The following is a 26,442-nucleotide window of genomic DNA, read 5'->3' on the forward strand; positions in this document are numbered from 1 at the left end:
CTTGTAGAAGAGGTCAAGGGCTGAATGTTCCCTTCCCTGACCTGCAACTCAGAAGGTGGGAAGGGGAAATTGCAAGACCGATTACATGATGAGGGAGGAGAAGAAAACAGGAGCAACTGTGAGGGGTAGAAGAGTAACCTTTAGAAAGGAAATAGGAAAAGAGAGAGAGGGTGAATTTTTTTTGTTTTCAGCTCTTAAATGGTTAAAATCGTAACTTGCAAGGAACAGGCTACCGTTCCCCTTCAGTAAGCACATATCCTCATAACATTCATCAAAGGACTAATATAGAGAAATTAAAATACTTGCCTGCAAGCTGAGAAACACCACAGGAACATGTTTGTCCCATTAATCATAGACTGCCAGGACGTGCAGTAAGAACCATGAGTGTTTTAAAGACTGTCAGCTTTCAAACATCAAGCATGAGTCTAATGATTACAAGAATGCTCTCAGTGAGAAACCACCAGTGTAGGAGGTGGCACTGGTCAGACCATGTGCTACCGGCTGTAGCCACCAACAGTGTAACAAATGCACAGCCACTATCACCTCTCCATGGCACTCAGTAGCTGAAGAGAAGAGGAGAAAAACCTGCTATCAAAGCAAACGCAAGCTGCACCATATTTTATCTAAAGCTGGATTGCTCTTAGCAATACAAGGTATTTGAAGCTAATGACTCCCTCCAGAACTACTTCTTCCACAGCCCAGGTAGACTTATCTTCTATGAACCTATTTAATTCTATTTTTGATCCATTTATTATTTTTGTTTGCACGTCTTGTGACATTGAGTTTCAGAATTTAATTGTGCCCTGCATGAAACACCTTTTTCCCTTGCTTCAAACCCCATGACTGTGCAGTGTCCAAATCCTCCTTACATTTTATCCATCAGGTCTTTTCCAAGACCCTTTTCAAAGTTGGATGTTTTTTTGTTTGTTCGTTTGTGGGTTTGTTTGGTTTGGTTTGGGTTTTTTTGAGGAAAGGGGTTAAGTTGGATAGATTAGTTGGATAGATTTTACATCATTAAGATGTAAAGCCATTAAGGCTTACACAATCTCTGGAGTACAAGACCAATTCAGGGTAGATCTTACATTAAAAGTTCTACCCTGAGCTTGAAAAACCTTTCCTAGCACAGGTTCCATCCAAATGGAAACCTTCCCATGTGACATTTCATTTTATCAAATGAGCATTTCCTAACAAAAAGACATTTCATCAAGCACATCCCATGAAAAGCTTTACCCTGATCACCTGCAAATGTAACCGAAGTAATTTCTATTTGTAGTTCTTGTCTATCTGCTATCTGGTCGAGCAGAAGCGCTGGGAAGGATTCTTGCTCAGCTGCCTGTCACTCCCCAGCTCTGGATGCCCGCTTTTTGGTGCCAGGACTGTCCACACTAACAAAGTACTACAAATCCATTCACCTGATGTCAGGCAGCATCACCCTTCAGAAGCCATGGAACTAAGCTGGTTAATGACAGCTGGAGATACAGCGTTGCAGTGCAGAACTTGCGCTGCTGCCTGCGGCTTTTGAAACCAGTTGCGGGGGACTTGCCCCTCTGACAAGCCCTGACACAGTTCTCCGGGAATAGCTGTTTCTGCTCTGCGATGACCAGGCTACTGCATGGTACTGGTGCTTGGGCGCTGGTACTGAATGGCACTTAAAACCTTTAGCCAGCATCTTTAAAGGTGAAATATATACAAGGAGTGAACTAAAGAAACATGAAAGTTACGAATTTTACAAGGAAGTGGAGCAGCCGTCTGACTTCTAAAGGTAGGATCTGCAAAAGTCCATAAAGAACACCTTTTGCCCTTGACATGCTTTTGTTTTGCTTTTAGTTTTATGCCCTTCCATCGAGTATTTATACACACTGATAAGATCCACTCTGAACCTTCTCTTCTCCAGGCTAAACAATCCCAGCCTTCTCAGCTTCTCCTAGTTTTACATCACTTGCCGCAATCCTTTAATCATCTTAGTGGCCTTTCACTGGACTTACTCCAGCAAGCCCACGTCCTTCTTGTCCTGGGAAGCCCAGAACTGGACAAAACACTCTAGATGCGGTCTTACTAGTGCTGAGGGGAAGGCTCACCTTCCACAGGCTGTTGGCAATGCTCTTCCTAATGCAGCCCAGGAATCTGTTGGCATTCTTTGCCACAAGGGTGCATTGCTGGCTCATGTTCAACTTGTTGTCCAACAGCATCCCAGGTGCTTCTCTGCAAAGCTGCTTTCCAGACAGTCTGCTCCCAGCATGTACTGTTGCCTAGGTTTATTCACCCCCAGCTGCAGGACCTTGTATTACTCTCTGTTGAACTTCATGACGTTCCCGTCAACACATTTCTCCAGCCAGTTGAGGTCCCTCAAGGACGGCACAACCATCTGATGCACCAACTATTCCTCCCAATATCATCTGCAAGCTTGCTGAGGGTGTACTCTGTCCCATTATCCAGGTCATTAATGAAGCTGTTAAACAGTACTGGCCCCAGTGCCAGCTGCTGAGGTGTACCACTGATGACTGGCCTTCAGATGGATTTTGGGCAGCTGATCACAATCCTTTGAGCACAGCAGTTCAACCAGTTTTCAATACACCTCACTGCCTATATCTAGTCTGTACTTGATGTGTTTGTAAATGAGGATATTACTCGAGATAGTGTTGAAAGCCTTGCTAAGGTCAAGACAAACAATAACCACTGCTGTTCCCTCATTCACCTTTCCATCATAAAAGGCTATCAGGTTGCTCAAGCATGACTTCCCCTTCATAAATCCATGCTGACTACTCCCACTCACCTTTTTGACCTTAATATGTTTGGAAATTATTTCTGGGTTTGTTTGCTCCATCATCTTCCCAGCAACAGAGGTGAGGCTGACCAGCCTGTTGTTCCCTAGATCCTCCTTCTTACTCTTATTGAAAATAGGAGTCTTCAGGGACCTCCCCCAATCACCATGTCTTTTCAAAGATTATCAAGAGTGGCCTCACACATTGGACATCTCCCTCAACACTTGTGGATATATCCCATTAGGTCCCATGAACTTGGGTATATCCATTTTCTGCAAATGTTCCCTAACCTGATCATCCTCTGCTAAGGAGAATTATTCCTTGCTCCAGGCTTTCTCCCTGGCTTTAGGGGCTAAGGAATGATGAAGACAAACCTTACCAGTAAAGTCTGAGGTGAAGAAGGCATTCATCAAGTACCTTGACTGTTTTTATGCCCTTCATCGTCAGGACTCCTTCCTCTTTCAGTAATGTGTCCATATTTTCCCTGGTCTTCATATTGTTGATCTGCCTGAAGAAGCCTTTCTTGTTGCCCTTCACAGTCCCCACCAGATTCAACTCCAGGTGAGCATTAGCTTTCCTAAGTCAATTCCTCTGTGTCCAGAGAGTTTCTTTATATTCCTTTTAGGTTACCTGTCACTGCTTCCACTCTGTTCTGACAAATCTTTGTCAGGAGCTCCTTGTTCATCCTCGCAGGCCCCTGCCACCTTCCCTTGGTTTCCTGCACATGGGAAGGACTGTTCTTAAGCTTGGAGGAAGTAATCCTTGAAAGTCAGTGAGATCTCCTGGACCCCCCTTCTCTCCAGGGCCATATCCCATGGGATTCTTCCAAGCATATCCTTGAGAAGGCCAAAGTCTGCTCTGCTGAGGTCCATGGTTGTGATCCTTTTATTTGCCTTGCTGAACAATGCCTTTCAGAGTGTCTCTTTTACAGATAGTCATGACCTCAGGCAAGTTACCCGATTGCTCAATACCTCAGATTCCTCCTTTACAAAAAATGAAGACAATAGCCTTTCCCTACCTCAAGGCTGCATCATGATGGTAAAACACATTGGTCATAAAGCAGTAATAGAAGCCCCAGATATATCTGACAGAGATAATTTAGAAAAATTATTTAATCAGATCTCAGAAACGGATCTTAAAACTTTCTCTGTTATAAGCAGTTTTGGCAGCAAGATCCGCTCCCAACTTCTGCTTCTTCTACTCTGTGTCTTAGTTTCTATATCCACAGGTGCTTAGGATACCTTTGCCTGGGGTAAGGCTAACTAGCACCTCCTCACAGATGATTCATGTGTCCGCTAGTCCTGGGCAGATATCTGAACTCATGACCCCCATCATCTTTCTCTTGCTCTTCCCTTGGTTGGGCCCACTTCCCAGCGTGAGACAACACTGAAGCGCAAACACTGATAAGCCTCATCAGGCGCCAGCTGTCTCTGTGCAGAGATAACGGCGCATATCGGGCACAACAAACACCCAGCCTCGCTCCCCACACACCTGTGGGAGCCTGCACAAGGGAAGCCCACCATGCCACCTAGTGAAGGGGCTCCTCTCGGCCCAGCCAGGAATCCTGGTTGAGGCTGTCACTCTGGGAGAGCCCTCTAGCAAGTCAGGGAGCAGAAACCTCCTCTCTGACTTCACATTAAGCAGAGAACAGAAGCCACCTCCCTGTTCGTTACTGTGGTATTTTAGCATCTTAAATTCACTGATATGTTTCTATGCTCATGATGCCCGTGGTAGAAAATCCGCATCTTACAGGTGGGGAAATTAAACTTCGGACTCCCAAGACTTAACATCATATCCTAGCTCCTAAACAGTCTGGCATCCTGGTGGACATGCATCTAATACCAATATCTGACCCTTCAAAACAGTCATGTTTTGCTCCCATGTAAATGATATCTGAAAGACATTTACTCATCTAAAACAGCATCCCTAATTAGGCTTATGTAGAGCTATTCTTCCATCACCCACAATGACACGGAGCCAGGTATTAAATTACACCTCAGACACTTGTCCCCAGAGTCTGCAGCTCTCCCCTAATGCAAGACACGGTCTGCACAGGGCCCTGATTGCCAGCAAAAACATTCTCTGTGCTGTTTTGCTGGCAGGCGAAGAAAGAATCCACACATCATGGTTTATCTATATGGAGAAGAGGACTGGAATTAATGATAGCAGGGTGGCTTCCTCAGTAGACACTTCTTCAGAGCCCACCAGTTAAAAAGTGACTCTTTCTCCTGAATGGAGAAACCACTTGTGGAGCCCTTGCAGCACAATTTCTTTGTCACAGGGTAAAGTTCTCCATGTTTGCCTAAAGGAAGCACGTCCCTTCCCACTGCTTCACATCCCCTCCATCACAAGGAACTGATGAAATCTTGGGATGATGATGAGGAGAAATTAGGATAAAGTAATGGAGAAAGAAAGGGGCTGTGGCATGCATTTCTGGCAGAGGAGCAAAGAACTGCTCATGGCAGGAATATGTAAACAGAAGAAAACAAACACAAACATAACACAAGTTTAACACAGAACGTGTCCCTGCGCAGTGCCGATTGTGTGCTGAGCTGCGAGAGAGAGGTGTGCCACTTGGCTTTCACATCAGGCACCAAAAAACTCAGCTTTTGTACCTCATGGCCCAAAATTCAGTCCTAGGCACATAATGTTTTACCTCTGACGCAAGACAGAAATGAGGAAGGCGTGCCAACCGAGAGGTGAGAAGTACAGCCCCCCGTACACGTACAGAGTGAGGAGTGACCTCCTCTCCTCCCAGCCACATCGAACGCGTTCGATGCACCCACCTTCGGAGGACGCTGGCAGGCTCACTCTCACCCACGCCTGTGGCCACCAACCCTTTGCATTCAGCACTGTTTAGCCACAAGCACTCTGTACTAAGAGCAGCTGCAGAACAGCGTGACTGTAGGGCACTCTGGCGAGAGGGACTCTCCAGACAAATTTTAGTGGCGTAAACTCATAGCACAATCTGTTTGTCACGGAGGTGACAAACCCCCTGTCAGGATGCGCTCCAAATCTCACTTTTATCAAGCCCCTGTGTCAAACTCTATTCTTAAAGACGTAATGAAAACATACAGAGTACTCTCAAATCTCAGTTTACAAAATCTTCTGCTGTGAATGAGATGGACTAGACTCAAGAATTCAGGAGCCTGAAACTCAGGGAAAGTTGTTAGAAATTATTTTCCCCATAAACAAGACAGCTCTTCTTCAAAAGGTTTAGTAACTCTAGGTTTTTATTTTAAGGAAACATTTGAAGTGTATTTCAAAGCACACATTCCATATGGCTTTTAAGCCTGAATGTGTCTCCTATTAATAATTTGGGATCCTCAGCAGCTTTGGGGAGTTTTCTGCTTTATTTTAAGAAGCCTTTGCTGTTCAACTTTAAACACAGTTCATGTGCCCGCATCAACACGTAAGAAGATACCCTCAGCCTTTTTGATTTACGTTTCTTCAATACATCAGCAAAAATTAAAGTGTGGCTAAGCTTCCCCTTTTATCCTGGCATAATTCATTTTTACACCATATCACCCTTCTCCAGGGCTGGATATTTACATATTAATAATGAAGCCTTCTTTTTAATTCCTCCCCCCGTCCCTTTAGCTTCATATATTAAAAAGCGTTGATAGATAAGACTTGGCTCTCAAATTAGTGATGGTAGCAAAGCAGAGTTCAAATTATTCAATTAAAATACAGAGACAGCTATGTTTACTGTCCTCCCACATCTGAGCGAAGCTGGGATTTCACCCAGAGAAATTGCCCTGCCCTGATTCTGATGGAGGAGAAGGAGGCTTGGTGATTTCCCCAAACTGGCTAAAACCATTTGGAAACAACAGTTTGAACATCTTAACTATTTCCTAGCTTTTGGCATTTTTATAAATACTTTGTGAAGTACAAAGAGACCGAGGAAGCAGCTCCACGGTTTCTTTAAGCCAGTTTATGTGTGGGTTGCAGTCAGAATGAAGGAGCACGCCCTCTTCCACCCCACCATCTCTCCCCACTGCCCTCAATGTGTTGGAACTGCTAGTCCTGCGGCTGTGGTTAGCAAGGCCAGGGAGCCAATCCACCTACAGGCGAAGCCTCCCCGCTTTTTTTGTCCTGCCAGGTCATTTCCTCCTGCACAGCTGCGTAACCACTAGTATTAACAGAATGAAACGCGGTGGGAACACACGGTTGCAAGGTGGGAAATTACTGCTCCTGACAGCAGCTACCGCTTCAGTCAGCTCAGAGAAGCGATGAAACCATGGCATAAGAATCTGCTCATGCAGCTTGGACTACGAAGCAGGCATAGCCAAACTAGCTTTAGACTGGTACGTGTAAGCATTAGGGCAGAGAGCTCAGGCCAGGCTGATCACCCAGGATGCACCCATGCTCTTTATCACAGACAGAGCAAAACCATCAATACACAATTGCAATTCTTTCAAACTCTGGAAATGGCAGCGCTTCTCTTACAGAGCTTAAGCCAGCTCTCACCAAGAGCCAAAGCAGCCTTTACACTGGCATTGATGGAACCCGATCAGATCTGCGGTATGGGAAAATCGCAACAAACAGCAGCTGCTGTATTCCACCCCCATTCTGCCCTGCTCCCTCATTCTCATGATTTTATTCTATGTTTTTTGATAACTCATAAAACTCCAGTCCCTGGAATCTAATGTAAGAGTAAGACTATCTGCTTTGTTTAAAGGAAAACCAAAATGTTATCTGATAGCTTTGTAGAGAAGTTTAGAGCTACAGAAAAAGAGCAGATTAATTAGGACAATGCTGCCCCCATATAGAAACAACAGAAAAAGAGAAATCCATCCCCCCCTTTATGCCATCCTCATGTTTTTGTTTTTAAAATATTAGGATTTTTAATTATTTATTCTTTTAATACTTTACAAAAGATGCTTGCTCTGGAACTATTCCAAGAGACTAACAAAACATGAACACTAAAAAAAAAAGAAGCCGAATTTGCACCGAGACCAGCACTGCTGACAACGTCATGCCCTAAAGAAGGAGGCTGCTGCTGGAACACATACCATTTGTCATGACTGAGTGTCTCCTTTTTCCTCACGGTATTTATTTGATGCACATAGCAAAGCTGTAAAATACACACTATAAGGTCCAGTATAAATGGCCACAGAAATACCATTCTGAAACTCCTGATGGAGGAACTGCAGGGAGCTGCGCTGAGCTCAGAGCCTGAAAGACCCCTCAGTGTGGACTGGACTTCGGAAGGAAAGCAAAACAAGCACGTACTCGTGATTGAGGAGAATGGGAGGTCAGTTTCTACTAGTGAAAAGGGCTTGTTCTGCTCGCAGCGCAACGGCATCGCATGGAACCTCTCAGAATCAGGTACAAGCTGCCTTTTGTACATACACCCATTTCTGCTAAGTGAAGAAAGGGCCAAGGAAAAAGCTCCATCATCAGTAGAGACTGTATCTCCTCCAGACAAAGCAAATGGTGCCACACAGAGACTCAAAATTGTAAGAGTCGCTTAAAATAAAGAAAAAAAAAACCCAAACAAGATAAAAGTTACTATTAACCACTGGGTCTTCTTAGTGACCTTGTAGTATTTGAGCCTCCCTTAATTGCATCAAGGTCACTTTTTTCACCCCTAGATCCAGGAAAACTAGTAACTTCACTTCAACAAAAGTAACTGTATTACCTAACCCTTATCTGGCACTTTTTTATCTGTACCTCTCAAAAGAGGTCGATATTACTATCTGCATACGATACCACTATTTGCCTGAACTCCAGCAGTGGCACACAAGTCACTTCAAAGCATAGAGTGTCCAGTACCAAGCCAGTAACTGTTGTCACCAACAGTGAACCCAGAAGAAAACATCCGTGAACCCTTGTTCTACGCAAACCACAGAAACACCTCCTATCTAATCTACTGACTTGAGAATTTGAAGATTGTGGTACGATATCAACAGTGAGAGTCTGGATTTTTTTTTTGTTCATTTTAACTACAGGGATTGTCAGCAGCTCTATGATCTTACAGGTGTTCACTCAGCCTGACCCTGCTGCTCCTCCTCAGGCTACACCCCCGTTGAAGCCAGTGAAGGTTTGTCTTCTCAACTGGGCCCTACATCAGCTAGATTAAAAGTTTTGCTGCCTCTGGCTGTATGGAAGTTAAAGGTGGGCACCTGCCCTTGTGGTAGAAAACAGATAACTGGACACGCTCCTTTATGTCCATAACGATAAGGAGAATCCAAAGAACAGTTCATAATTAGCTGTAAAAAACCTGAGTACTGACAATAGGGATATGTTTATTATCACCACCCATTTCTGACTGAGAGGCAGTTACACAGCCTGGACGTGCCCTCCCCTTCCATCCCCTGGCAAAATAAAACCACCCCAATCCCCTTGCTGCAAAACACTTCATGCAATCAAGAGCTTATCTAGGCATCTCAGTGATTTTACAGTGTTACACATATCCTAGTATCACAAGAATATGTTTTACCTTGAGGCAAATGTTTTAATTTATGTGCATGTGAGCTATTTGCAATACCTCCACCAAACGGAGCCCATATAACCCGTCGGATGGCTTTCACCCAATCTTCCATTTCATTCTGCGAATTAGCCATGAGCAGGAAAGCCTCATGATTGACAGGCATCTTTTCCCGGTCCCCCGCACCACCTGAAAGACAGAATATAAATCTCTTTTAGCATCTAGTTCAGAAGTAAGCAACCAATGTTTAAAACCAACAGAAGTCTGGGTCAAAATGATCAAACGTGTGTTTTACACACAATTTCTACTCATGTGCTGCAGCACCCACAAAGTACACGTTGGCAGAAGATCAAAGCAGAAGTGCAAAATGTGCATTTCCAGTGTGGGAACCTGGAGGTGTTGTACCTGCCATCCCAGCAATAAGCGAAGTGAAAGCCCAGGCTGCAGGACCCTACAGGAAGAGTACAAAATAAATTCCACAGACCTGTGCTGAGGTATTGAGAGATTATTACCCAAAAGGGGGACCAAGTGAATCATAAGACATCTTAGTGCTTGAGATGCAGAAGGCGCAAGATCATCCAGTTCCCCCAAGTCCCTGGGAATTTCTTGTCTCAATATAGAAAGAAGCCCATTCTGATTTTGGATCCAATTGAGGAGTGTTTTGAAGAGGAGTTAAGACTTGGAGATATGAATCTGACTCTCCCACTTGAAATAAGAACTTGAGGAGCTATTGACATTGACACGCAATACCTCAGGAAAGTACTGACCAGAATATCAAACTCATTTAACCTGTCACATACATCTATCACTTGTGGAGACTCCAAGTCTTACAACATTTTCACTCTTTTCACATTTTCTTTTTAGGTCAGCACCCATTTTAGGCAGTTTAAATCTTCCCCTCACCCCTTATTTTATGTTCCAGAGCTGGATATAACCTAATGAGGGCCACATAAACGTATAAAAGCTTTATCAGAGCAGCCTCTGTATTAAAAGGCTACTGATCCTGTCCAAAGAAGCAGCTGCATCACTAGCTGCCTGGAGCTTCTCTATCACCATGGAAACTGCCTTTGGCTTTGCTACGGAGATAACGCCTTAGCCGTTGTGTCACTGTCATTTCCATGCTTACATGGCTTTCGGTACCTACTGGCGAGCTAAAGCTGCCAGCCTGTGCTGAGCAGCTGAGATTGCCTGTCCACGGAATTCAGAGATAAGAGCAGGACGATGGTATGTGGCGGTTTCTGCACAGCTGATTTAGCATACACAGAACATGCACCTCCTAAATCCTCGCTAATCTGGGGAAAGGAGCAAGCTGGGAGCTGCCTGCAAACCAAGGAAGTACTTCTTGCTATTAATTGTTTCCTGGCCTAGACACACTCATAGATCATACACTGGTTTGCAAAGCAAAAGGTATAAAATAAGGGAAGGATTTTGTGGCGCTCTCAGAAGCAATTTATGGAACTGGGAAACTGAGGAAGCCTTTCAGTAAAGAAGAGAGACAATGGCCACCTGGGACTAGGCATGCATCTTAGGAAACAAAAGCCATGGTGGTTTTTCCCCCACATGTATCCAAATTCTGCTTCATTCCTCATAGCATCCTTTCGGACGGTCTCCTATTTTGAATTTACTGAATGATTCTTATTCCTTAAGATATACGAAGCAGAACAGTTCTCTAGCTCAAGGCTAGGATGCGGGCATCTGAATAGATCAGTGCTCTACCATACCTCACTGCAAGGAGAACGTACTTCATCCTTTGCATACAGAACTGTCAGAGCAGGAAATCACAGTCAGCGAGACTCCTGTCACAGCCTAATTCTTTTACCAACATACTCAGTCTCATGGCAAAAGCAGGGGTCACGAGGTCTAATTCTTGTTCCTTACCTGGCAGACCTATTGGCATGCCCTTTCACAACTGAGTATCTTACAGAAGATACGATTGCGAGAAAGAGGCTTTTCACAGCCCTCAGCACCCATCAGAAACAGGGGTTCAGGGTCTGGCAGAGAGATGGTCTGAGCTCAAGCTAGCTCTTCAAAAGAATGACACAGCCTCAAATAAACATGTACGGTATGGGTGACACCACCAGCGAACAACTGTCCTTGGTCAAGGTAAAATATAGATCCTGTTCTTAAATTAAAGGGACCCAGCTGAGACCCATGAAGGACAAGAAGAGACCAGAATCTTAGCTTAGAATTAATTACAGGCTGCAACTTTAGTCAAAACAGCTGAGCTAACCCATACAAAGATTGCCATAATAAGCAGAGAAGGATAAAGGTGACTTCTTACTGGACTTCTGGGGAAGTGGTGTCTCAGCATCTTCCCACTGAATCACTGTACCACAGGGACCAGGCTACAACTCCCCTTCTGCTAAGACGTTACTTTGGACCAGCCATCTGCCTTCTAAACTTCCGTGGGCCTTTTTCACATAAGTATTTAGGTAAAAACCATTTATACTTCTATTTGAGTCTGTAAAAAGTAAAAAGAGGATGGGAAGAAAAGATTCCTGTACACACTAGACCTGAGAGATTGCCAAAAACTACATACAGCTCCTCCACGGTTGGCTTCCCCCACTGAAACTTTAAATAGGAGCAAGGTCATGACCCTACAAGCTGCCTGTGGGAGAGTCAGTAGTGACTAGTCACGTAAATACAAGCAAATGAAGCCAACTCCATGCACGGAGGCTAGCTTAGAAACAAGAATGCACTTCAGAATTGCTTCTTAGAGCAAGCCTCTTAGCATGACATGAATATGCAGTGGCAGAGCATGAACCTATAAACATTTTTTTTTAAATAACTTTTTAATCGTGTTCCTTTCCACAAAAAGCTGGCTCCTTCCAGTACATCCTTGAGGCAACAATCAGAACTGGAGTTCCCTAAAGGGCAGAGTTCAGACATGTCTCTCTACGTTGTTGTAACATTCAACAGGTTTTGAGTCTTACTAGTCACAAGAATGAGAAACAGCTAAATTCAAACGCTTAGATTTTCTTAAAAAAAGAACCAAGGAAACAGTATCACATACACCTTCTTCAGAAGGCCAGAATTTTACCTGAAATTTACAGATGCTTTCTTTTCTGGGCTCAGACCCAAAACAGGATTTTGTTACGGGTTTTGGATTTGAGTTGGCAACACGAACACTGTATCAATGCAAACAATATTTAGGAATTGTTTTAGGAAAGCAATTTTAAACCTTCCTGCCTAGAAACACTTGAATATGGAATTCTAGGGTTTTTTTCCTCTCACGGCAATATGAAGTTCACATTCAGATACCGCATTCAAACCTCTTCTCTGCCACTAAGGGAGCTCCAGCCCTTGGTACAGCTGCCATCAGACTCTAACCCTGAAGCATGCAAGCGCTGCTTCTGCCGCGTGAATCAGACAGCGCTCTGGCTACTCAGCACCATGATAGGGAGGAACACTCTGCTAATGATTTTAAACACAGACAAGGGCTTTTCATTCCCTTGAACAGAACTTCTCACTCGTCTTTAATCAAGCTCCCATACAAACAAGACTAGCCCTCAGAGACCAACTCTGCATAGCTCAGGATTGCCACGGGCAGACATTCCAGTCCTACTCAAAGCTACTTTCATCTCCAGACCAGAGGTAAAATAAAACTGTCTGCAAAAATAAACACAGTGCAAGCACCTCAGTAGATGTGGCAGAAGCAGGAGGCTTAACTTTGGGGATGAATAGTCCATCTACTTCAGTATGAACCTATGACCAGGGGATCCTGCATTCAGTTGCCTGCCCTGCTGCGGATTTCCAGTGCGTATTGGACAAGATGCACTGGATTCCATCCTGATCCATAAAGCAAGCTGGCAGCGCTATTTGGCTCCCTCCCAGGTGTACAGAAACTGAACGACTTCAAGGCTGAGAAAGGTGATGGCAACCGTACAAGTACATACAGTAAACATAATAGCTTAGAAAGATTAAGGGACTTGTTTTGCTACTGCTTACCATCAAAAGCACTGCAGGTCCCAGCTGACTTCAATGCTTTGCCACCCCTGTCTCAAGGTACCTTTGTCAGGTTGCTTTACATACCCCGGCAGTGATCTTTGCCTCGAGGGAACAGCATAGCTCCAGGGTCCTAGTTGCACTGCACCAATGCTCTTTCCCAGGCCCAGACTAGTTAAAGCTAGCAGAATCACTCTCCTTTGCCGTCTGCCCGTGTGGTTTGTGCAACTGCATTTCACGTGGCCTTGGAGCCATCTGCTGCTGATGTCAGCTGTGCGGTGTTCACCTCAGAGCAACGTGCCACCTCCTAATCCTTCGTGACAGTCCTCCTTTCCGCTCTCCCCCATGTCCCGCAACAGGGAAGATTAAGTTCTGAAAGACTGGGGCTAAGTGACTCGCTGAAGGTCAGATGGAGTGCTGCAACAGCAGCAGGAATCACAATCCACACTTCAAAGCCCTATTTACTGAAAATTCCTTCTTTTTGAACTGTTCTTAGTCTGGTATGTGTTCACTGAAAAGTACAAAGTGTAAGGCTGCCATTATGCTACATTTACCTGTCCTGCCCTGTGCTCCTCCTCAAAGAACCTAAAACAGACGTTCATATATCTGAGATATATCTCTCCCTTTAGACAGCTCTTTCCAGCGAGGAAACATTGGAATTTTTTTTTGCTTTAAACTTCCTTCACACAAGCTTAACTTTCTTAAGACCAACATTTGGGGAGCCAAGCCTTAGATCCCCTTTTTCTGGATGGAAACAGAAGTTCAGGGGGAACAGGACTGGACTTCCTAGTAGGAGATGTTCCTGCCTTATCGCATGTAAAAGGAGGAACTTTTCTATTCTCAAGTAAAGCTGCTGTCAGGTTCTGCTGAAGTTGGCAGCTTCTGGGTTTTTTTGGTTCAGACCCTTTCACTTCCTTCCACCCCCCCATCTGCTTTGCCTTTCGCCCATTTCTTACATCATTCTGCTTACTGACGTGCTTGTGTATTGTCATTATATCAACTCCACTGAAAACTTACACAATTACAAATGCTCGCGTATGTGTATATATTTACATGTTTGCGTTGCTTTGGTGTGGATAGTGGAGTGGTATTTTCAGTAAGAGTGGGATTTAATTGGCCATGTGCATGCTGCTGCAGCGCGTGGGGAGGCAAATGGCAGCTCAAGGCTGAGTGATGAAGGGCTGGCTGGTGGGTGACGCCAGGCCCAGCTGGCACGATTGCCCCCAGTACTAAAGCAAGTAGTGACAGGAAGCCTTCAGCTGCAGGCAAGCGGCAACAAAGAGCTTGACAAATGGACAAAAACTAGCATCCACAACTGAAAAGAACGATTGCAATGATTCATCTTCCCTGATCTGCTCTTCCTTATTGTCTTAAAGGTGAGTATCTGATTCATGTCTCTAAGATCTCCCCAATAATGAAAGAAGGTGAAAAATGAGGTAGATGAATTCTGTCAAGATTAGGGGCAGCTCTGTTCGGGGGAATCTTTTTTTTTGCACAGCAGTGAAAAAACCCAACCAAACAAAAAGCCCACTCATAATTTCATAATTTTTGGATTATGAAAAGAGACAAAAGAAATATTAGTGGTGTGCTGGTTTTGGCTGAGAAGGGGTTAATTCTCCTCACTGTGGGGGTCGGCTACCTTTCCAGCTTCCCGCGCTCTGCCGCGTGGCGGGGGGGGGGGCTGGGAGGGGCAGGGCCATGGTGGGGGCGGCTGACCCCGACTGGCCAATGGTAGGTTCATTCCATACCATGTGACACCATGACCAATATATTGAGGTGGGGGGCAGTTGCACGGGCACGGAGGCGGCGCGGCGTCGGGTCGGCGGGCGGCTGCGGCGTGGGCAGTTTGTTCCGGCGGTTCGTTCCCCCTCTCCCCTCCCTTCCCCCCACCCCCCCCCCGGGGCTTTGCGCCTCTCGTTGTTCTCCTTTACATTGCATTTCTACTGTTGTTTTCTTTTAATTCTCGTTGTTCCCCTTTACATTGCATTTCTACTGTTGTTTTCTTTAAATTTTAATTATTAAACTGTTCTTATCCCAACCCACGAGCGTTACCCTCCTGATTCTCTCCCCCATCTACCGGTGGGGAGTGAGCGAGCGACTGTGTGGGGCTGAGCTGCCGCTAAACCACGACAGTCTTTTTGGCGCCCAACGTGGGGCTCAAGGGTTGGAGATAACAACAGCTGCTGGTCACAGCACCATGTTGTCCTTTTTGCAGTTGGTGTTACAGATTGGTGTTGGTTTGTTGAGTCTGCTGTGTTCTGCTGTGATTAGTAATGTTTTGCCTACAAGATTTGTTATACAAACACTCGTTTTCAGCTTTATCTGGTATTTGGGGTTTTTGCTGAAACCGTTACTGTACTTTGGATACCACCTTGTTGAGGCAATTAGCAATTATACCTCCTCCTCTGAGAGATTTTATATGGAGGAAATACAGAATAATACCTTTGCAACTTTGTTCTATGATGTCTGTGCCTTTGTTACAACAACGTCTTTGTATCTTGAACATCCTTGGGTGGTTAAGGTGCACTTATTGTTAGTTTTTGGGCAGGTTGTTTTGGTTTTGACTAAGCAACTTAAGAATATCACCCAGAAATCTGCCCCGAGGCTTGATAGTTACGAGTGGCAGGGCATGTGGGATAGCATGGGCAAATACCTAGGGCAGTGGGCACCCCCAGTGTTTTGGAGTTTCACCCCCGAACAAGTGCAGAATCCTAAAAAACTAGTAGAATATTTGGAGAAAGTATGTTGTTACGCTGGGAACTCCAGAGAGACACAGATAACTGCAACATGCTGGGGTCTGGCCCATGCATACCGAGCCCTGCTCAACAGCATTCAGTGCCCCCAGGGGGAAGAGAATGTCTCTGGATTGAAATGCAAAGTGACTGGCACTGTAGACAATCCAGCCCGGACGACAGGCACTGCAGCCACTCAAACCCCCACAACAAGTACCGGAGCTAGCTCAGAAAATAAACCCGTACCAGTATCAGTTGCCCCCATACACAAGACAAAATATTGGAAGCGGACATCAACTCGTTTAGAACGGGATGATGAAGAACCAGGGCCATCGCGGGGAGAGGAGGGAGAAGTAATAAATGAAATAGAGACCACCCGATCCCTGTCCTTAAGCGAGTTGCGAGATATGCGAAAAGATTATAGCCGTCGTTCAGGTGAGCACATTGTCACCTGGCTGCTCCGATGCTGGGATAATGGGGCCAGTAGCCTGGAACTAGAGGGAAAAGAAGCCAAACAATTGGGATCCCTTTCTGGGGAAGGGGGCGTTGACAAAGCAATAGGAAAAAAGCCACAAGCCCTCAGCCTCTGGAGGCGACTCCTGTCTGGAGTGAAGGAAAGGTATCCCTTTAAAGAAGATGTTACATATCGCCCAGGAAAATGGACAACTATGGAGAAAGGCATCCAGTATCTAAGGGAATTAGCTGTGTTTGAGGTGATTTATGGTGACCTGGATGATCAACGGTCATCCAAAGATCCAGATGAAGCCGAGTGCACACGACCCATGTGGCGGAAGTTTGTACGGAGCGCACCATCTTCGCATGCAAACTCATTGGCAGTGATGTCCTGGAAAGATGACGAGACACCAACGGTGGCAGAGGTGATAGATAGACTCCGAGATTACGACACAAATATCTCTTCCTCGCTTGTCTCTGCTGTGGAGAAACTATCCCAAGAGGTCCAGCAACTCAAAGAAGATCTGTCCTACTCCCCACCTCGACAGAGCAGTGTCTCAGCTGTTAGGAATAAGCGTCCTTTGGCTCAAAGAAGGGGATACACACCACGGGCCACCCTATGGTTCTACCTGCGTGACCACGGAGAGGACATGATGAGGTGGGATGGCAAGCCTACCTCGACCCTACAGGCACGAGTGCATGAACTGCAAGGAAGAACAGTCACTCAGGGGGGCTCTTCCAGGAAAGCTGCTGCTCCAATTTCCAGTGAACAAGTCCCCAGACAGAGGAGTAGAAGCGCAGATTTTATTTCTAAGTGTAATAGAGGGACTCCTGATTCACATTTGCAGGAAGTGAGTTGTGACTGCCATGATCAGGACTAGAGGGGCCCTGCCTCCAGCCGGGTGGAGGAAAGGGATAACCGGGCTTACTGGACTGTGTGGATCCGATGGCCTGGCACGTCCGACCCACAGGAGTATAAAGCTTTAGTGGACACCGGCGCACAGTGCACCTTAATGCCATCGAACTATATAGGGGCAGAACCCATCAGCATTGCTGGAGTGACAGGGGGATCCCAAGAGCTAACTGTATTGGAGGCCGAAGTGAGCCTAACTGGCAATGAGTGGCAGAAGCACCCCATTGTGACTGGCCCAGAGGCTCCGTGCATCCTTGGCATAGACTACCTCAGGAAAGGGTATTTCAAGGACCCAAAAGGTTACAAATGGGCTTTTGGTGTAGCTGCCTTGGAGACGGAGGAAACTGAACAGCTGTCTACCTTGCCTGGTCTCTCAAAGGACCCTTCTGTGGTGGGGTTGCTGAAGGTCAAAGAACAACAGGTGCCAATCGCCACCACAACAGTGCACCGGCGGCAATATCGCACCAACAGAGACTCTCTGATCCCCATCCATAAACTCATTCACCAACTGAGGAGCCAAGGAGTCATCAGTAAGACCCACTCACCCTTTAACAGTCCCATATGGCCAGTCCGGAAGTCTAATGGAGAGTGGAGACTAACAGTAGACTATCGTGGCCTGAATGAAGTCACTCCACCGTTGAGTGCTGCTGTGCCAGACATGCTAGAACTTCAATACGAACTGGAGTCAAAGGCGGCCAAGTGGTATGCCACAATTGATATTGCTAATGCATTCTTCTCAATCCCTCTGGCAGCAGAGTGCAGGCCACAGTTTGCTTTCACATGGAGGGGCGTCCAGTATACCTGGAATCGACTGCCCCAGGGGTGGAAACACAGTCCTACCATTTGCCATGGACTGATTCAGACTGTACTGGAACAGGGAGAAGCTCCAGAACACCTTCAGTACATTGATGACATCATTGTGTGGGGCAGCACAGCGGAAGAAGTTTTTGAGAAAGGAGAGAAAATAGTCCAAATCCTTCTGAAAGCTGGTTTTGCCATAAAACAAAGTAAGGTGAAGGGACCTGCACGAGAAATCCAGTTCTTAGGAATCAAATGGCAAGATGGTCGTCGTCATATCCCAATGGATGTGATCAACAAAATAGCAGCCATGTCTCCACCAACCAGCAAAAAGGAAACACAAGCTTTCTTGGGCGTTGTGGGTTTTTGGAGAATGCATATTCCAAATTACAGTCTGATTGTAAGCCCTCTCTATCAAGTGACCCGGAAAAAGAATGATTTCAAATGGGGCCCTGAGCAACGACAAGCCTTTGAACAGATTAAACGAGAAATAGTCCATGCAGTAGCTCTTGGGCCAGTCCGGGCAGGACAAGATGTAAAAAATGTGCTCTACACTGCAGCCGGGGAGAATGGCCCTACCTGGAGCCTCTGGCAGAAAGCACCAGGGGAGACCCGGGGTCGACCCCTAGGGTTTTGGAGTCGGGGATACAGAGGGTCCGAAGCCCGCTATACTCCAACTGAAAAAGAGATATTGGCAGCATATGAAGGGGTTCGAGCTGCTTCAGAAGTGGTTGGTACTGAAGCACAGTTGCTCCTGGCACCCCGACTGCCAGTGCTGGGCTGGATGTTCAAAGGAAACATCCCCTCTACACACCATGCAACTGATGCTACATGGAGTAAATGGGTTGCACTGATTACCCAGCGGGCTCGAGTAGGAAACCCCAGTCGCCCAGGAATCTTGGAAGTGATTATGGACTGGCCAGAAGGCAAAGATTTTGGATTATCACCAGAGGAGGAGGTGACACGTGCTGAAGAAGCCCCACTGTATAACCAACTGCCAGAAAATGAGAAGCAATACGCCCTGTTCACTGATGGGTCCTGTCGCCTTGTGGGAAAGCACCGGAGATGGAAGGCTGCTGTATGGAGTCCTACACGACAAGTAGCAGAAACTGCTGAAGGAGAAGGTGAATCGAGCCAGTTTGCAGAGGTAAAGGCCATCCAGCTGGCCTTAGACATCGCTGAACGGGAAAAGTGGCCAGTGCTCTATCTCTATACTGACTCCTGGATGGTGGCAAATGCCTTGTGGGGCTGGCTGCAGCAATGGAAGCAAAGCAACTGGCAGCGCAGAGGCAAACCCATCTGGGCTGCCGCACTGTGGCAAGATATTGCTGCCCGGGTAGAGAACCTGGTTGTAAAGGTACGTCATGTGGATGCTCACGTTCCCAAGAGTCGGGCCACTGAAGAACATCGGAACAACCAGCAGGTGGATCAGGCTGCCAAGATTGAAGTGGCTGAGGTGGATCTGGACTGGCAGCATAAGGGTGAACTATTTCTAGCTCGGTGGGCCCATGACACCTCAGGTCATCAAGGGAGAGATGCAACATACAGGTGGGCTCGTGATCGAGGGGTGGACTTGACCATGGATATTATTGCACAGGTTATCCACGAATGTGACACATGCGCTGCAATCAAGCAAGCGAAGCGGGTAAAGCCTCTGTGGTATGGGGGACGATGGCTGAAATATAAATATGGGGAGGCCTGGCAAATTGACTATATCACACTCCCACAGACCCGCCAAGGCAAGCGCCATGTGCTTACAATGGTAGAAACGACGACTGGCTGGCTGGAAACATATCCTGTCCCCCACGCCACTGCCCGGAACACTATCCTGGGCCTTGAGAAACAAGTCCTGTGGCGACATGGCACCCCAGAGAGAATTGAGTCAGACAACGGGACTCATTTCCGAAATAGCCTCATAGACATCTGGGCCAAAGAGCATGGCATTGAGTGGGTGTATCACATCCCCTATCACGCACCAGCCTCTGGGAAAATTGAACGGTACAATGGACTGTTAAAAACTACACTGAGAGCAATGGGGGGTGGAACATTCAAGCACTGGGATACACATTTAGCAAAAGCCACGTGGTTAGTCAACACGAGGGGATCTGCCAACCGAGCTGGCCCTGCCCAGTCAGAATCCTTACGTACTGTGGAAGGGGATAGAGTCCCTGTAGTGCACACAAAAAGTATGCTGGGCAAAACAGTCTGGGTTCTTCCTGCCTCCGGCAAAGGCAAACCCATTCGTGGGATTGCTTTTGCTCGAGGACCTGGGTGCACTTGGTGGGTGATGCGGGAGGATGGAGAAATCCGATGTGTGCCTCAAGGGGATTTGATTTTGGGTGAAAACAGTCAATGAACTGAATGGCACAATGTGAACTGCTATATAATACTGTGTGTCACCTCTGTGTTGTACCAATGATATCAGAGTACGAGCCTCCCAACCTATGGAAGATCAACTATGAAACAAGCCGTGCAGCAGTGATGGAACGATGACTGACTCGGTATGCAGCGACCCAACGCCACACACCATCTCTCCCACCCGGAAAGACTGATACAACAGATGGAGCCCAGAGTCATGGACTGGATGAACTCAATGGACATTTTTAATGGACATTGTACAGGGAAGGCCCATGAACTAAGGGAATGATGTCTGTGTATTATGTTAAAGGATGGGAAGGGGAGGGGTGGTGGTTGGTATGGTTGTATTGCAGCATATGGGACCTGGGCATGGTGTAAATGGTATGGAATAAGGGGTGGAGAATGTGCTGGTTTTGGCTGAGAAGGGGTTAATTCTCCTCACTGTGGGGGTCGGCTACCTTTCCAGCTTCCCGCGCTCTGCCGCGTGGCGGGGGGGGGGGCTGGGAGGGGCAGGGCCATGGTGGGGGCGGCTGACCCCGACTGGCCAATGGTAGGTTCATTCCATACCATGTGACACCATGACCAATATATTGAGGTGGGGGGCAGTTGCACGGGCACGGAGGCGGCGCGGCGTCGGGTCGGCGGGCGGCTGCGGCGTGGGCAGTTTGTTCCGGCGGTTCGTTCCCCCTCTCCCCTCCCTTCCCCCCACCCCCCCCCCGGGGCTTTGCGCCTCTCGTTGTTCTCCTTTACATTGCATTTCTACTGTTGTTTTCTTTTAATTCTCGTTGTTCCCCTTTACATTGCATTTCTACTGTTGTTTTCTTTAAATTTTAATTATTAAACTGTTCTTATCCCAACCCACGAGCGTTACCCTCCTGATTCTCTCCCCCATCTACCGGTGGGGAGTGAGCGAGCGACTGTGTGGGGCTGAGCTGCCGCTAAACCACGACAAGTGGGTAATAAAGAGGTCATTAAGGGTGCTTGGAATGGTCACTTGACACCTAATTCCTTTTCTTCAGTCATTGCCATTGATTCTGGCTAATGCCAAACCTCGACCCTGAGCACTCTCCCCCGCAGACAAAGTTTTCCAAGAGCCTAAATGCTAGAGAGAGACCACGTCGATCACACCTGAATCTTGGGTTAGCCCACCATCAGCATGCAGTTTAAACTTCGCTACAACCAATAACAACTCTACTGCTTTTCTGCTGTATTTCTGGATGATCCTCTAACAGAAAGGAAAACTTGCTGCAAATACTAAACTGATCTTGAAATGTTCCATTTAGGGTACTTGAGAACAGAAAAGCAGTAAGAAAAATCTGAAATAGTCGAGGAGTGATAGATAAAAAGGAAAATTGACAGGATCTACAAGAGTATAATCTGTGAAGAATTCAGCGGTACAGTAAACACCGATGTGTGCTTGCCGTGATTTTTGTATTTGTGTCTATCTGTCTATACCCACCACCCATCTATATATATATGGGATATCCAAGTTGGAACTTGATTTGGAAGCTGAGAGTAAACTCACGATCACACTTATAAAAATAAGAAATAATGAGGTTCGGTGATTTAGTATCGTACAGGGTACAAATAAAAGAAAAAAGCTTTGAATCAAAATAAATTTATTGTGTCTCAGTTCCAACAGACAACGCAATGGCCATTTTTCCTAAAGGAACATACACGTTTGAACGTGAAGGATGTTTTAGTTCCACAGTTTGGAATGAGTTTGAGGGGATTCTAACATTCAGCTTTCATTTGGTTGTGTCAATGAGGCAAGCGAAATCTTAAATACCTTTTATTGTACAGACTAAGTTCAGCTCATAAACTGACATGGTTCAAATCATCTTAGGGTAGGATGTACAAGCATGCACTAAAATTTCATTGACTTTTCAGTCAAATATAAACGCCTAATTTCCTTAAACTCTCTTCAACCCACCAGGTTTAACGATAGTTGCAAGTAGAAGACATCAAATTTTCACCTAAAAGTCCTTGCAGAGGATTTTCATGAGCCCCTAAATAATTTTTAGATCCCAGATCTTAGACCTTATCCCAGAGAATACAGCAAAGGCAGGTGAGCCCTCTAAAGGCACTGCCATCTCTAACACTAATCCAAAGGCCTTGTGATCTGTTCTCCCCTCCCATGCCTTCTGTGGTTTCAGATGCCATTAAACTGCTTTAAAAAAACACCAACAAAGAGATTAGACCACAGAACTGCTGTTTCTTATGCAAAAATTCTGACAAGACTTAACATGAACAGAGGCATTGCAGCTTCTCTGTACTGGTACACGGAATAGAGAAAACCCTTAAAAACCTAAGGCTAGTGCTCTATTTCAGTTGTCAGGATCAAGTGTATGATTACTAAAACTTTATGCAAGGAGTAAAGATTTGGTTTAATCTTTGGCCTTTTAGCCAAAATTTACACAAGGGCAAGCTAACTCGGTGTTCTTTATCTCCTGGCTGGAGATGCCTTTCTTGAGACGTGTGTGACCTATAATACTCTAGACATATCTATTAAACTGGTTAATGCTACCAGTCACTTCAAATAAACCAAAAACCTTGGAAATAAACAAGCCCATATTCCAGGCAGGCCGCACGCTGGCAAGCGATGCCACACTCCAGGAACCCCAGCAGAGAGAAAAAAGATGCAAGAGGAAGGGAGAAAGAATCTGAAGTACTCTTACGGGAAGAGCAAGTAGCATTGTGCACAAATGCCACCTTGAACCCCTGCTTATAAACCTGCTTACGTTTGCTCAGTGCTTTGTAACTTTCAAGTCTACTTAAGGTGATTTTTTTTTTTTTTAATGCGCTTCATCTGCCTTAAGCTGAGCTGTGAGAAGTTTCATTAAAAAACAGTTCAGTCATTTTTAAGTTACATTTCTGGCATTAAAAACATATTTATTGTAATTGTACTCCAATGCTTTCATGCCTCCTTATTTTCAGTAATTTGAAATTTCAGAGAGGAGACTACTATGCTGCCTGGGATGTGCTGCTCACTGTGGCCACATTAACTTGGCTAAGGTGAATTCACAGCGGAGGGAAAGCCACCTCTACCGCAGCAGCCCAATATTTGGGGTTGAGATGAGCCCAGGCATAATACTCAGCTGCTAAGTACATTAGTTTTTTCAAGGACATAGCATCTCCCTTGTACCAACACAGCTCAGGCACTGTTCTTTCCAGCTCCTGCCCACAATTTGCTCCATAAAAGGAACAGCCATTCACCACGATCATGCTGCCTCCCTCACTAGAGAGTGCTGGGGGGCTGTGAAATGTGCCACCAGCTGTGTGCAGTATCCCTATAAGGAAGCTGTCCTGTTATTGCTTTCAGGGTTGTATCAGCTTCCACTGGCCAGTAGCAACAGATGAAATGTCTCCAGCAAGGTCACAGCTACTCTAGGAAGCCAGCAGAAGAACAGCAAAGAGGAATCAATCAACAGTAATTAACACGAGGAGCACTACTACACCGGCAACTGCTGGGAGCTGCATGGCACCGCTTTGCCTCTGCTGCGACTTGCGCCTTTCATCCCGAGTGCGAATTCCAGAGTACCGATATCCTAATTATGTCCGAGGACACCTGAGGGGTTAGACTGCCAAATAAGTGACAGTTTGCTCAATTAAACCCTTGTGGCTCATCTCAAACCGTGTTTCCTGATAGGAGATTACTGTGCAGACTGAACATGTGCACTTCAAAACCTAGACCATAACAGACAGAGCAGCAGCTTCTTAGAGGAGGCTCACAGAGTGCAAAAGCACGATCACTGCCTCTTACGGCAATATCTGACGACAAAGCAGACAAATTTAGGATATAGTGTTGCCTCTGCTGACACCCACACTGTTTCACCTGCCAGGCAACAGCTATCCGCCACCTTGGCACCAGTTTCTCACTGGAAAAAGAAAACTCCTATTAGGAAAGAATCTGAAGGTGTTGGGAGCCCGTGCACCGTTGTGGTTCAGCTTCTTCCGTTCACACAAACTTGAGCTCAAGAGCTGACAAACCCCTTCTTCCAAATCTGTCTGACATGGCCCCAGCTCTTAGGGAGCTGGTCACCTCATGAAGTGTCTGTCTTAGAATGACAAACCGACAACTGTCCCTCTCCACAGGTGCCCTGCGGGGGGAGTGGGGTGGTGGCGGTGAGATAGAAAGGAAAAGCCATTTCTTCCCCTCATGAAAGAAGATCCTAACCCTGCAATAAAATCAAGTCTGTGGTGGTGATGGCAAGTGGGGGTGACAAGGGGGAGAAAGAAAAGGTTGCACAGCTTTTTCCCCAGCGCGTTCCACAGACCGCCCTGTACCAACAGCAGGCTGCTCTCCCTCTCCCTCCTTTCTCCCACTCCAGAAAACTAACCCTTGCAGTCTTTCCTCAACGTATTTCAAATCTAGAAAGTTACAGTAAGCCTGGTCCTTAATAGTGATGAAGCATGGGACTGCCCGGGCTGCGGAGGGCTCCTGGTTGTTTCACTCTCTTCTGATCTGGATGAAGAGGAAATGAATTTTTCTCAGGCCAGCAGAAGCCACACACTCACGGGGAGGGGATTCAGGTCAGCCCCTTGGCACAAGCTGCAGCGCCCCTGGAAGGCACGTTGCAGGAGACACATCTAAAATCAGGCGATTATGACTCTGAGGGTACAAAAAAGTATGTACAAAAGACTCAGAAAATAGTGACGCGTCTATGCAAAGCAAACCACACAGTCCCGTGTGGTTCTCCAAAGCAGCAAGTGCTCAACGCTTCTGAGAAATCTATCAAATTATATATTTCAACTGTGGTTATGTTTACACGCTATTATAAGGGAGGAAATTCCTTCCTGACCAAAGATGATGATACTTTGTGCTTTGAAATATCTGAAAGAAAATGACTGGGTAATTTTTATGCATTACCATGCAACCACAAGCAATTTTCTAATTCTCATAAATTTCTTCAAATCTTTAACACTGAAGAGAAGAGTTGAGGGAAATTTTAAATCCTGATGAAAAATTACTTACCACAACATCAGAATGGCAGAGTCTGATCTATTTTTCTTTGACAATTTCACCCCGGAGGGATAATATCCAGCTTCTGCATCCTTCTGGGACTGCTGTGCTCACATTTTCCAGGTCTGCTCAGCAATAGGAATGAAGTGGTTCTCATGACTTCTAAATAAGTCTCTCTACAACTCTCTTCTCCTTGCCCCTCACAATCCTATTGTTTCTTCCCCCTGCAGCTAGTCCACCATGAAACCAAAGACATCCTCATTGTATTTTTAAAGGACTCTGAGGCTCCCATCTCAGCCAGCGGTCCTGACTTCGAACTAAGGAGAATTGAGGTGAAGCCATCAGCTGCTACAGCTTAGGCTGTAGACACCAGAGCTTTTAGCTGAGCCTATAAAGACCAATTCTCTGTAGACTGAATACAGGGTTCTGCAGAAATTCAAGCCAACCAATTACAAACATTATTATATTCTTCAGTGGAAAAAAAAAAAGACTGAAGCTTTGCAAGCACAGTTTTGGCAGCAGCAAATAAATGGACTGTCATTAAGAGCTCAACAGTTGCAGACTTTGTTTTTACAAAAACGAAGCTATTTGTTACATTAATGCAGAAAAGGGATTGAAATGCAAAAGAATATATACTGTAGGCCTTTGGCAAAATGTTGGCAAATCTGTAAGAAACCCTTGCCAATACTAATGATGAGACAACGTAGGTGGAAGTACTACTGATCTAAATCCAAACTTAAGAGCTCAGGGGTATTCTGATCCAAGTCCCTAATCTTGTAACAGTTTCCACAGAATAACAGTTCTAGAGCAGTCTCCTCCCGTATCTGATCATACAAATTCATCTTCTGAACATGACTGCGTAACACGTAGCCCTCTTCACTGCGACAACGGTGCTCTTTGGCAAAAAGGAAAGCTCGTATTTGTCACTTAGGCTCAGCACTGCAGCTGCCTAGAACACAACTGTGGATAGCTAACGGACCTGGGGCTGTGCCGATGCAAAAGGTGGGGTCCTTAATTCTGTGTGCTTTAGGACGATTGTCAGTGAACCGCTAGCGGAATAATGCTTAGAAAAACCAATTCTCATT

The 26,442-nt window shown here is 45.9% G+C and overlaps 1 protein-coding gene across 5 annotated transcripts in view; it reads right to left on the reverse strand.

Annotated features, from left to right (window-relative positions):
• ARHGAP22 (Rho GTPase activating protein 22) overlaps positions 1–26,442 on the reverse strand; it is a 113,903-nt gene that overhangs the window by 36,762 nt on the left and 50,699 nt on the right. For 2 of the 5 annotated variants that reach the window (XM_064463723.1, XM_064463722.1), the window contains exon 2: positions 9,208–9,384. In XM_064463723.1, the coding sequence (XP_064319793.1) occupies positions 9,208–9,384 (177 nt within the window). Of the gene's footprint in view, positions 1–3,141; positions 3,238–9,207; positions 9,385–25,369; positions 25,634–26,442 lie in introns of those variants that run through there. The other 3 variants (XM_064463725.1, XM_064463724.1, XM_064463729.1) reach the window with 3 other exon arrangements.

Source organism: Phalacrocorax carbo, chromosome 12, assembly GCF_963921805.1.
Source record: "Phalacrocorax carbo chromosome 12, bPhaCar2.1, whole genome shotgun sequence".
In the NCBI taxonomy this organism is placed as follows: Eukaryota; Metazoa; Chordata; class Aves; order Suliformes; family Phalacrocoracidae; genus Phalacrocorax; species Phalacrocorax carbo.